General features: G+C 40.8%; 1 protein-coding gene across 4 annotated transcripts in view; it reads right to left on the bottom strand.

Moving 5' to 3' along the window:
* SLC25A42 (solute carrier family 25 member 42) overlaps nt 1–12,962 on the bottom strand; it is a 60,533-nt gene that overhangs the window by 17,950 nt on the left and 29,621 nt on the right. For all 4 annotated transcript variants that reach the window (XM_088478431.1, XM_088478432.1, XM_088478434.1 and 1 more), the window contains exons 4-7: nt 7,517–7,542; nt 6,840–7,006; nt 2,296–2,412; nt 622–773 (exon numbers count right to left, since the gene is read on the bottom strand). In XM_088478431.1, coding sequence (XP_088334557.1) covers nt 622–773; nt 2,296–2,412; nt 6,840–7,006; nt 7,517–7,542 — 462 coding nt within the window. The remainder of the gene's footprint in view (nt 1–621; nt 774–2,295; nt 2,413–6,839; nt 7,007–7,516; nt 7,543–12,962) is intronic.

Below are 12,962 nucleotides of genomic sequence, written 5' to 3' on the forward strand. Positions count from 1 at the left end.
CAGAGAAACCAACAAATTCTGTGATTTTAGCTGTTTTTATGCTTTTTAAAAAAAAATACAGATCCAAAACACAAAACCCAGAACCCAAAACACGGAAGGGTGGTTTTGGCAAAACCAATCCAGATCCAAAACACGAAGAAAGATCCAGATCCAAAACCAAAACACAAAACACGAAAAGTGGCCGGTGCACACCCCTAGTATTAACTTTTATCTCAGAACATAACACACATTTTTTTTTTAGGTCATGGAAAGTTTGTATAAGCAGTCAATGTAATTGCATACTTTGGAGACCCCACTAAAGCACTAACTGGGGTAATTCTATTGTAAAGTAAGTAGTTTGCCCGAAAGAACCTTTTTCAGGATGTAGAAATATGTAAATCTTTTTATTGGATTCTTTAAGAAGCAAACTTTTATTTTAGTTTATACATTTTAGTTTAATCCTTGTAGTAACAGCTCCACTAAAATGCTAAAATACAAATTAGTGACACAGTAAAGTGGCCATTATTTGTACTTGAATAGATGAAAATTTATGCAAGAAAAAAAAGTGACAATAGCGGATGGTCCTTCCTTATTTCGATAACCACACTTTTATTATACATACTGATGTATGGTAGGACTTACCCGCATGTATTTTCTTTAGTGTCTCATAGGTGAAGAAGCTGATTCCTGCATAGGGAATGACTCCTAGAATTGTGGGATTGAAGCCCCGATACAGTGTCTTCAGGCCCTCTTCTCTGGACATACGGATGAAGACATGGATGATGTTACTATACCTGCAAAACAGAAAGTCTTGCAATTAATTAGTTGGAGTAGACTCATTATCCATTTCTAGAGAGGATGCCACCTTGCACATTAAAGGGCTGATTCTGGGATGGATCTCTGTTTGCAGATGCAAATGGCGAGTTTTTGTATACAGCCCATGTGCAAATGTGAATTTGTGCATTTTAGCGTATCTCTGTCCAATTCTGAATCATATGGAACTCAGCCGGCTCTGTCTTTCCGTGAAGTTGGGCATTTCAGGCTGCCAACTGGGCTGCAAAAATGCGAGCGCACAGAACCACCCTGTCTTGTTAGAGTGTCATGTGTGTGTATCAAAAGCTCTGTGCGATTCTGAGTCCTGAGTACGGGGAAGGAAAGCCCGGGGCTGGTGCACGTGTAGATACTATGACGATTGTCGCGACAACTGGAGTAAAATCAATGGGCGACACAGATTTCCACTCACAGAAGCATAAACCCCTGCATTAGCCTTACAGACTCTCGGATTAGCATAAGGTAGTAAATCTGGCTTCTGTAGCTGCTAGCAACTATCGCCACTTTGTGTGGGATTCAGAATCAGTAGCAGTGAAAGCAAAGTGTCAACATTGGTCAAATGACAAAAAGTAAATGGGGAGAATAGTTTTCTCTTATTTACAAAACTAGTGCTGCATGGCGATGCAAACAAATACTGAGCATACAACAGGCTCAATCAGTTGCTTGGAGATCAAATTACACTAACCAGTATCTTTGATTTCACAAAAAAAAAAAATGCATGGCAGCATGAGTGGCGTAATGGTTCGCATTACTGCCTCACCGCACTGAGGTCATGAGCTCAATTCCTGGGCCATCTGTGTGGAGATTGTATGTACTCTCCATATTTAAGTGTTAACAGTTTTCTTCCACACTCCAAAAACATACTGGTAGGTTAACTGGCTTCTGACAAGAAATTAACCATAGCGAGTATCTGTGTGCACATGTGATAGGGAATGTAGATTGTAAACTCCAATGTGCCAGGGACTGATGTGAGTAACTGAAATACTGCTGCAGAATACGTGCACTAAATAAAACTAGTAATAAATAAAATGCGATCTAAGTAAAGCCCACAGCAGCACCGACAAAGGGTGAGAGGTTGAGATCAAATCCCTCAATTAATTCTATGCACCCATAGATGCATTTGCACTTCTTTGTTATATGTCTATGTGATTGTAATAAATATTTTTAACCCATTCAGTATCCCCTTGTATTTCGGGTAAGAGGTTTAAACATTATTATAAAGAACACTCTTCCTAAATTTCTGCTCCATTTCTATTCATTATCTTTCTGTGGTTTCATTGTTAAAGTTGGTGTTTAGAGGGCTGCTCCATTTTTAGGTTTATTGTGCCATAATAGGTACCTCTCTCCTTTTTTCAGTTCTACGTATTCATATGGCACAATCTAGTGGATGAAAGCTGTAATCTCAGCCATCACTATAACGGACTAGGGCTTATTTTAGTAAATACTGTAGGAAAAAGAATTTGTTGTAAGAAAGTCATAACTCACATTTCTTTTGGTGTTACAGCCATACGTGCACGAACAAGATCCAGAGGATAGGTCAACATGGCAGCTGTTGTACCTGCAAGAGATCCTGCGAGTAGACGAGGAATGGGTGTCAAAGCACTGGAAGAAAGAAAGAAGGGCAAAGAAAGTGGTGTCTGTGATTTTGGAAAATTCTATAAAAAAACAAACATACAAAACAACCATGCACCCAAACGGCAAGCACAAGTTCCATGCATTTTAAGCAATACTAAAAAAAACAAAAAACATATATATTATACACACACACATATATTTGTAAGGGCACATAGACTGTATCATTGTCTCAAAGTGTCTCTAAAGCTGAGAGGTACCGTCGTATCTACTTTAACTTAAGCAGTGTGTACGGTAGCTTAATTACAGGATTCAATTATCGGATTTAAAAAGTAATTAAAAAAATAAGTAAATTGTGGTTGGACAATCTCTAAAGGTTATAGACATTAATACATCAAATTAACTTTGAATTAATACTAAGATAAATCTAGGGGACACAAATACAAAATAATAAGCAATCGCTGAGAAACAGATGCATTTGTAACAAAAGAAAAAGGCTAACTGTAGCCACAAGTAATTTGTTTATGCAAATATGTTTATTGAAAAGTCCTATATTAATTTAATATTGAAGTACAAAAAAACAACAACAAAAAATATAGTACAGAAGTACAAAGATAAATCAAAACCTATAATACATTGTTTGGTATGGTATTAACAATACAATTCTATATATAAAAAGATCTGGGCTATAGGTGGCTACATGGATTCATGCAGATACACACTAGTGATAGAAAGCTCCAATCAGGATAAACAATATAATTATTTAAGATGCCTGTCTGTACAAGCTTCTTTGTCCTGAGAGGATGGGTCATGAGGGCCTTAGCTGATGGTGATGGGTCAGACTGAGAAAGCAGAATGGTGTGGAATGAAGTAAAAAAACAGGCAAACAAGAGAAAAATACTCTTTGAAGTACATGCAAATATAGATAGGCATTTGTGACTTCTAAGTATGTATATATACGTGAGGTCTCATAGTAGGAATAAAATTGACCTTTAGCAAAGTGCTGATGGCAGTAAGTTGTCAGTGCTGACAGTGTAGTGCCACCTGTCCTCTGTAAATGGTGCTGACACTGCCTTCAGCAGCCCTGTGGCCTCTTCCACAGTCACTGGAGATCCTGCACAAGCTTGTCTGCAGGCAGAGGGAACCTACACAAACACCTGGGACTGGGCATCAAAGACAAAGCACTATAGAAACTAATTAATGGATTAGATAGCACAATCCATCTGTTTAATAAGGTGGGTACACATCTGAAAGATATATCTGCAAATCGAGTGATTTGCAGATATATCTTTAGATGATGGTTGTTCATACACACTGAACGGCTATCATCTATCTGGCAGCTGCGGGTCTCACTGGCAGGGAGGCGGGTTGGGGCGCCCCCCTCCCCGCAGATGCCGCTGTGTGTGTACTTGCCGATGGACAGATATGTCTGCAGACATATCTGTCCATCAGCTTTGCAGCACAGCCAATGCGATATGTCTGTGAACGACGCGGTTCACAGACATATCATTTGTGAACACTGGCAGATCAACTGATTGGCAAATATATCGGTCAGTGTGTACCCAGCAATAGACTGAGGGAAGTATGAGAAGTGGAGTGTTATTCCCCATCCCTTGCAGAAGGTCCTCCAGAATATAGCCACAATCTGGATCTTCAAGGGACATTAATGCAGCTTGAATACCTCTTTGGTGAATTGGATTTTTTTCAAGGCTGAAATGAACTTGCATAAAGATATAAATCACTATCACAGGGATTATGGCATTAACTTGGGAGCTAGGTTTATTTTCCAAGGCCATGAAATGGACTTGCATAGAAAAACAAATCACCACCACCAGGATTATGGTATTAACTTGGGAGCAGGGTGGGTCGGTGATAAAATCCATGGACATATGGAACCCATGACACCAGTCAAGGAAAGAATAGCTCCTGCTCCTCTCTCAGAGGTGTCAACTTTGAGTATACAGACCTGATTGGCCTCAAGATACCGGAACATGGGAGCAGAGGTTAAGAGACTACTAATGGTTTCACAAGTCTGTTATGTTTGTGGATTCCATATATCCTTAGTAGTCCCGTTAGGTAAAGGTGATCACAGAGTTAACAACTCTTGAAAAATGTCTATAATGCTGGTAAACCTCACAAACCCTCGGCTACCAGCCAACTGAGTACAACAGGGATGTCTTGTTCTATCTATATACACTGTACTGAATTGATGTGTCCCAGGAAGTTCAACTCTGGACTGGTTGAAGGAACACTTTCCATCTTGGCAAATAGCTGTGATATTCCTCAAGCATGCTATAAAAAAAAAGGATATTATCCATTTACATGAGAATGAATGTTTCCAATAGGTCACTAAAAAGGAATTCAAATACGTTTGGAAGACGGCTGGAGAATTGCAGATCGCGGCTGGCGAGCTAAAAGAATATGGTGAGTTGCTGTCTTTCTGCTGAAGTGGACACTCCTGAATTCAGCTGTCTAGATGCAAGTGGCAATGAGTCACACAAGGGAGGTGTAAAGTTAAGAGAGCTTGTCTTTAATGGAGCCTGGCAATCCTCTCTGTAAGGAGGCGAGAAGAGATTTGTCATTTCATCCAGTCTCTGCTATGAATTTGTCATTCCATCCACTCTCTGCTATCAGAATGTGAAATTAAATGACATACAGGACTCCTGAACAAATTTGAGCACCCTCTGTCATTAGGTGATTGAGTAGTAGGTTGTCTAACAACTAATGGTGTGTATCAGCTTCAAGTACTATTTGCTTCAGGGGCAATTTTGCTCTTCTGCTAAAACTGTTGTCTTATGGCAGAGAAACGTATTAACAACCGATTGAGTTTCCATCACAGGGATATTATACAATTATATTTGTATAGTTAAATTGGGATTTCCTTTGCAGGACACAAAATATTCTTTCATTCTGAGAATGACAACCGGACACAAAGCTTATATGATAGTCGGATTTATGCATCACTTTATAGCCAAGCACTGCTTATAAAGTTCCACAGGGTACCTTTCTGGCACTGCCACTGACAAGCAGCTTCTTTTTTGCACCTTTAATATTGCACTAAATATTAATCTCTATATTTTGTGCCTAAGGTTATTTATCTGAAACAAAACAAGACTTTAAAGCAGTAACATAGCATCACAATGCCATACTTGTTCATTCAAAGATTGGTAGGACTGAGGGTATATAAAGACTACATGCAGGTAAGGTCTCTTAGCCCTAATTGACTTTAGCAACATTCTGAGTGCAGGAAGTGAAAAAGTGGAAAGTCGTCAGTGTTGGTGATTTGCTACAAGTGATTTATAGCTGTATAGTAATGGATTCTCAGAATGCCTTTTACACATTTGAAAATACTTAGGCACATTAATTAAAGTTTCAAATACTGCATCATGTGTAAGACATTCCTCATAGGCTATATCAGTTATGTTAACAAGTGTATCCTTGTACATAGCGCCTTATGTTGCATACACACGGTCAGATCTGAACGATAACTATTTAAAAAATCGTTCATATCTGAAGGAAAATCTGACATATCTGACATGTCTGAACGATGAACGATGCTCGTTCCCAATGGTCAGATAACGATATCTGACATCTGATGTGTTTGCAGTCAGATTTGGACGATTCCATTCATTTTAATGCAGTCAAAAATCGTTCATAGTTCAAATCGTTCATCAAATCGTTCAGATCATTCATCTGACAAATCTGACCATGTGCATGCTCCATTAGAGTACAGCCTACATAGATGATGGCCTTGAGCAATGATACTACATTTTTAGAATCAATAAACACATTTTAATCAACAGCTCTTCAACTAGCAGATATCTAGATGTTGCCAGGGATCTGTGCAATTAGTAAAAGGTGTGAAGGGGAGGTTCATTTTGTTACGTCAATAGTTTTCACAGTCAGTTTGTGATAAAAGCACATATAGATTTATTTCTACAGACAGCAATTACAGAACTTTGGCCGCCCCCATCTTAGAAATGAACACATTGCTCTTGGATTTAATATCTCCCAGGTTTTCAATGTGGACGGTACCTGGTGCCATGCAGGTGGGGATTAGTTTTCCCTAACTGAAGGCTATTACGGTATACAAATATGGCATATTTGAAACACACAATAGGTGACACCTGTATACAGTACATACCTTGCAGGGAAAAAAAAAAAACAATTAAGACATAACAAGGATTCCCAGCCCCCTGTGAGTAATCTAGCACATAACATGCCAGCATGGTTAGGTTAATGTAGAAAAATAGCAGACAGTGATGGTTGTTCAGTCTGTTTAGCATGTATAAGAGAAACTACAAATGACAAACAGAATTACTAGGGTAATACGTCTTTTGCCTTAATTTGACGAATAAGTAAAAACAAACATGGAACTGCTCCATGAAGCACAAAGTGTATTAAAGAGAGGGCATTGGGTCCACCATACTTTCTCTGGAGCTGGTCAGAATACTTACTTTCCTTGGAAGCCATAGTAGCTGCCAAGTAGTTTTTTGTATTGTTCATGAGCACAAAACTGTATGGCAGCATAGGGGATGACTCGCACCATGGTGGCAGAATTGCCTCTCCATAGACTCAGGAATCCATCGTTAAGGTAGGTGCGGTAGATTAATTTGTAGGCTTCCTGACAGGGACAAAAAAGTAATGATTTTTTAGAGAGAATTCAATAAATGTAATTATTATTTGATTAACATTCTATAGGTCATCATATGTATCTATTAATATAATAAGTTTTGATTCATTTGGGCATATTTAACTGGAGGTTTCACAGACAGTTGGTGTTCCATGAACAATTATGTCCAAAAGTGACAAAAGAATCAGAAATGGTTCATGGCCACAAAATAAACCTCAATATTATAATATTGTCCAATAAACTGACTGCATAGCATCATATCAGACAAAAGCAGCCACGGTCAGGGATAACAGTTATAAACGAATGGTATTTGCTTTCATGTGTTTCTGGAGAATATATATACGTAATGCTGCATATTTTGTACTGATCAGACTAGTAAGGTAAACAAGTGTTCTCAAGGGCATCTAATATGTTTTGTGGCAAGTATTTAATGTGAAATTCAGATAACAGTCATCATTAACAACACTGTAGTGGAAGTCATATGTATTTCTCTGGTCTTACCTTAGCAGAAAATCTGTTTGAAGACACTGGATAAGAGAGAAAGGAAAGTCTATAAATGATATAGTAGTAATCACAGCACTTCTAAAAGAGATTCTATATCTTGTTGTGATGAGCAGTATGCAGCGTAGACCACCAAACAGTAACTGTTACAGTGTGGAGCACCAAGTACAATGGGGCAGATTCAATTAAGTGTAATGACTGGATCCTTGCACGTCTAGGGCACAGGACAAAAACGTGCAAGATTTTCCAGCCCAGATAACTTACATAGTATTAGTGGCTAATTGAGTCTGGCCCCTTTGTGTTGGGCACTAACAGAATAGTAGATATGTGGGGATACCAAATACAGGGTTGATGCAACACATCTCAAATTGCATCTGTATTTTACCCAACGTCAACTTTAATGTTCTTGTGCAGCTATCTTTCTGTTGCCCAGTGGGCCAGAATGCACTGTAAAAGCCACAGCTGTGATTAAATAGCTGATAATATCACTGTGTTTGCTGTACACACTGCTGCACATTATGATTAGAATAGGCTGAAAGAGGGGGTCCACTCCTACTTTCTAGCTTCTTTATGTACTTTTTAGTCTGTATATCAGAAAAAGTTTCTTGTTGGCTTTTCAGTGTTATCTGCATTGGCTATAACTACATTCAGAAAGCAGACTTGTGACATATCCAAGGGCAATGAGAATAAACAACACTGACATTCTATATACAAGACAAGAAAGTACAGATGAAAGCTAGAAAGAAAAAGCAATGTATACAGTAAAAGACGCAGGTGAGCATTTACCAGCCAGTAACTTAAGTTATCTGAAAATGGAAAATAACCTTTAAATAGGATATATGCTGTAAAATTATGCAAATGATAATTAATATATAGACTTTTGAGTGTTTGGCTATACGCGAGGAAAGTAGGATCCTTGATCCAGCATGCAAAAGCTTCCCCCAAACTTAATATATTCCGCTGTCAGTGAAATATCACGTTATACTCTTTCCACAAAGCTTAATTACCTGGGGTCCAGCGGTTCCCTGACCTTCTGCACCGTGGCTCTCCTGGCTCCTGCACATTCCTGCAGGCAATGTGTTGTCAGCACGCAACGCGCTGCCTGTCACAAAAAGAGACGCTGTCAGCAGGAGTGAGGAGGGTGCAGCAGACATTGCAGGACACCTCTTCTGAACACAGAACCCAGATGAGTAAACTTTGGGGATGGGGTATAACTTGTGTTATTCCCTTAATAAGTGGATTTAACATTTTTTATGGATTTATCCTTTTCTTGGTGCAAGTGAGGATGAGAACAGCAGGTAGAACTTTTATATCCCTATTTTGTCCCACTATACTTTATTAATTAAGCCTAAACATTTATTATTAAACTTTCACCATAACATTTTTGAATTTTATTTTGTTTTTCATGAATTTGTATTTTATATGCAATATATACATTTATAATTAATCACTATTCTCAACAATTAACAGCTTAAACATTTTTTTTTTAGATTACTTTACTACATTGCTCACTAAATCATAAATGACCACCTCAGTGCTGAGTAAATAGAAGTTTATCCAGAGCAATGTGATAAAGGTCCATCTAGCTAATTCTGTGCAACCTCTGACCAGTTAAGAAAGAATCATATACCTTCAATTCTCTATTAATCTATGTTGAGAAAAGCTACAAGGATAAAACTGGCTACCAAGATATACTGTATATTTTTTAAAGTGATTCAAGTATAATTAGCTTTAGGGTATTCTACCTTCATATATACAGGTGTGTGTAATGGACATCCATTATATGAAGGGGGTTTATTCATTGTGTCATTTTACTAGTAGTTCCTTTACATCATTCTTTGAGGAAAAATGCACATTACAGATACTAAGGGCCATATAAAATTAGCGGCAAAAACGTCAGATTTTGACGTCACCGGCGAAAACTGCAGATTTTCGCCAAAAAAACAGCAAAATCAGCCTATTTCTCCAAAAACAGGAAAAAGTTTTTTCCATCTCAGACCAGGAGAAAAAAATATATCTATTTTTGCCTAAAAATGTGGGGATTTCTTTCAGAACCCCTTGGACACCCCATCTAATGATAAATTACCCCAAAACTTTTTTGTAAGTTGCGTATTTTGGCAAAAAATGACCGTTCATATTTTGGGTGAAAAAAAAAAAAACGTTGAAAAGAAGAGTTATGGTAGACTTACCTCTGTTAACTCTTTCCATAGTGTCCACAGGGATACCATGGGGAAATGTGGTTAGAGTGATCCAGGCACTAAACACTTAAGCTTTCGGCTCCCAGGATTCCTCAGGTCCTCCTCCACATACAGTATACCCTGCCCCTGGCCACAGGCATTCCGTTTTGTAAACAAGCACAAGGCAGGCGAAGGAAAGAGGAGAAGAAAGGACAATGTACAACCAAAACACTCTCACACAAGATGAGGAAATCCGTGACCGAAAGAAAAATTACCCAATGCATCAGTGCATCAGAGTGGATGCCCTGTGGACCTCGAAGAAAAAAAAAAAGAGTTAACAAAAGAGAAGTCTACCATAACTCTGTTCTTTTTCAGGGTCCATAGGGGGTCCATAGGGATACCAAGGGGATGTCCTACAGCAGTTCCCCTAACGGTGGGGACGCTCCTGAGCAGAAAGGAGAACTCGCCACCCAAAGGAAGCATCCTGAGAGGCAAAAGTGTCAAAGGCGTAGAAAGGTGTGGACAGAAGACCACGTGGCTGCCTTGCACAAATGTTCAGGAGAGGTACCAAGACGAAACGCCCACGAAGGTCCCAAAGACCGGGTAAAATGTGCTGTCGCCGGAGATCAACCTGCGTGTAAGCCTGAGAGATAGTCATACGCAAGCATCGAGCCAGAGTTTGTTTGTTAGCTGACCAGCCTCGTTTGTGAAAACCATACAACACAAAGAGAGTCTGATTTTCTAAAAGAGTTTGTACTATCTACATAGATACGGAGAGTACGAACCACATCCAAGGAGGCTTCACCTACAGAAAGGTCTGAAGACTGGTAAGCTGGAACCACAATCTCGTCATTCACATGAAAATGGGACACTACCTTAGGAAGGTAACCCTCCTGTATTCGGAGGATAGCGCTATCCTGATGAAAATCAAAAGTGGGTGCGACAAGAGAGCGCTGCCAAATCAGAGAAAGTGTCTTCCCTGTCAACCACTTCAAATCTACTGAGTCCAGAGGTTCAAATGGGGGAGCCTGTAGCCCCTTGAGAGCCAAAGACAAATCCCGCAGTGCCACTGGTGGTACAAACGGCGGCTGAACTCGGAGAACACCCCGAAAAAAAAAAAATCTAACATTCAGCAGAAGAGCGATCCTTCGCTGGAACCAAACTGACAGCGCAGAGGCCTGTATTCTCAGGGTGGCCAGGTGGAGACCGAGGTCTAAACCAGCCTGGAGAAAAGAAAGTACACGGGAAACCCTAAAAACCTTAGGGTCATACTTTCTGTAGGAACACCATTGACCAAAAGAGTGCCAAACTCTATAATATAGATGCGGGCAGACGAAGGTTTTCGTACCCTAAGCATCGTCTGAATCACAGAGTTGGAGAAACCATTGGCTATTAAGATGAAAGACTCAAAAGCCACGTCGTCAAGGATAGACTTGGTAAGTCCAGATGAACTAACAGATCTGGCCATAGAGGAAGAGGAAATCGATTAGATTCCGTATGTCGGTGAACCAATGGCATCTGGGCCAAGCAGGAGCTATTAGTATTACTGTGCCACCTTCCTGCTTGAATTTCCTGAGGACCCTTGGGAGGAGGGAAATTGGAGGAAAGAAGTACAGCAGCTTGAAGTCCCACCTCATTTTCAGCGCGTCCACGAAGGTGCTTGAGGGATCTCTGGTCCTGGACCTTGTGGGTGTGACGTTTGGCCATGAGGTCTACATCTGGTAGGCCCCATTTTTTCACCTGGAGTTGAAAAAACCCTGGGAGATCCCACTCTCCGGCGTGTATGTCTGATGGCTTAGGAAGTCCGCTTCCCCCCCCCCCCCATTCTCAAAGACTGGTGTCCGTGGTGAGGAGCACCAAGTTTGGAATCCGGCATGGGCGACCCTTGTCCAGATGAGCCTTTTGTAGCCACCATGAGATAAGGATCCTCTGGGACCATATTAGATGATACTTCCCGTTCTACCAGGAGAGAATCAATTGTTGCAGAGGCCTGGAGTGGAACTGAGCATATTCCACAATGTCAAAGGTATCCGACACCAAGACCTGCATCGCTGTTAGAATGGATACCCTTCGCTTGCGGAGCAATTTGCACAGTCGCAATAATAGGGCCGAAATCTTGTCCCCTGGCAGAAACACCCTTTGTGCCTGAGAATCCAGGAGTGCCCCCAGATGTATCATCCGCTGTATTGGAGAAAGAGAGCATTTCTTCCAATTGATTATCCAGCCGTGCGTCTATAGGCAAGCAATGGTTAGTTGGAGATGGTGTTGTAAAACAGCCGGAGACTGTGCCAATATCAGAAAGTCGTCCAGGTATGGCAGCATTCTGGCTCACCGATGACTGAGGTAGGCCATTATTTTGGTGAAGACTCGAGAGGCCGTTGATAGATCAAAGGGCAGTGCCTGAAATTGGTAATGTTGTTGCAGGACAGCAAACCGTAGACATTTTTGGTGGGATGGTGTAATAGGCACATGTAGATAGGCATCCTGAATGTCCATTGAATCATAAAATCCCCAGGTTCCATCACCAAAATAATTGACCGAATAGTCTCCATACGGAACTTGGGTACATGAATAAACTTGTTGAGGGTTTTCAGATTTAGAATAGGGCGATGAGACCCATTTGGTTTCTGAGCCAAAAACAGATTGGAATAATAACCCCTTCCTTGTTGAACCACAGGAACCGGGATTATCATCCCTGTCCGCAACAGGGAGTAAATGGCCTCCTGGAGGGCCGAGGCCTTGATAGAACCTGATGGGGAAGTTGTGCAAACAAACTTCTGTGGAGGATGCCTCCAGAAGGCTACGGATATACACCTGAGAGACCACTACTCGGACCCAGACGTCTGTTGTTGTTTGATGCCAGTAGTCCGCAAAATGAAGAAGTCGGCCTCCCACCCTGGGATCCCCCAGGAGGAGGCCCACCCCATCAGGCGGAGAGTTTATCCGGCCAGGACCTCTTAGTTTGCTGCTTGGTGGTCCTGCGAGAACTAGACGGTCTGGAGAAAGGCTGTCCTTTTGCTCTTCCCTGAGGGCGAAAGAACCGAAAAGAGACTGCCTAGACTTTGATGTAGCTGTTGATGGCAGACCTGCAGATTTTAGGCTGCCAGAGTAGCCACTATCTTATCCAATTCTGTTCCAAAAAGTAGGTTTCCATAAAAAGGTAAGAATTTGAAAGAGTGTCTTCCAATGCCCCCGTCCATTCTTCAACAGCCTTGGATACCCAGGCCGCAGCCATAGTCGGCCGATAACAGCTCCAGACAATGAAAACA

This window comes from Taudactylus pleione, unplaced genomic scaffold, assembly GCF_031769625.1.
Source record: "Taudactylus pleione unplaced genomic scaffold, aTauple2 ptg000214l, whole genome shotgun sequence".
Lineage (NCBI taxonomy): Eukaryota > Metazoa > Chordata > Amphibia > Anura > Myobatrachidae > Taudactylus > Taudactylus pleione.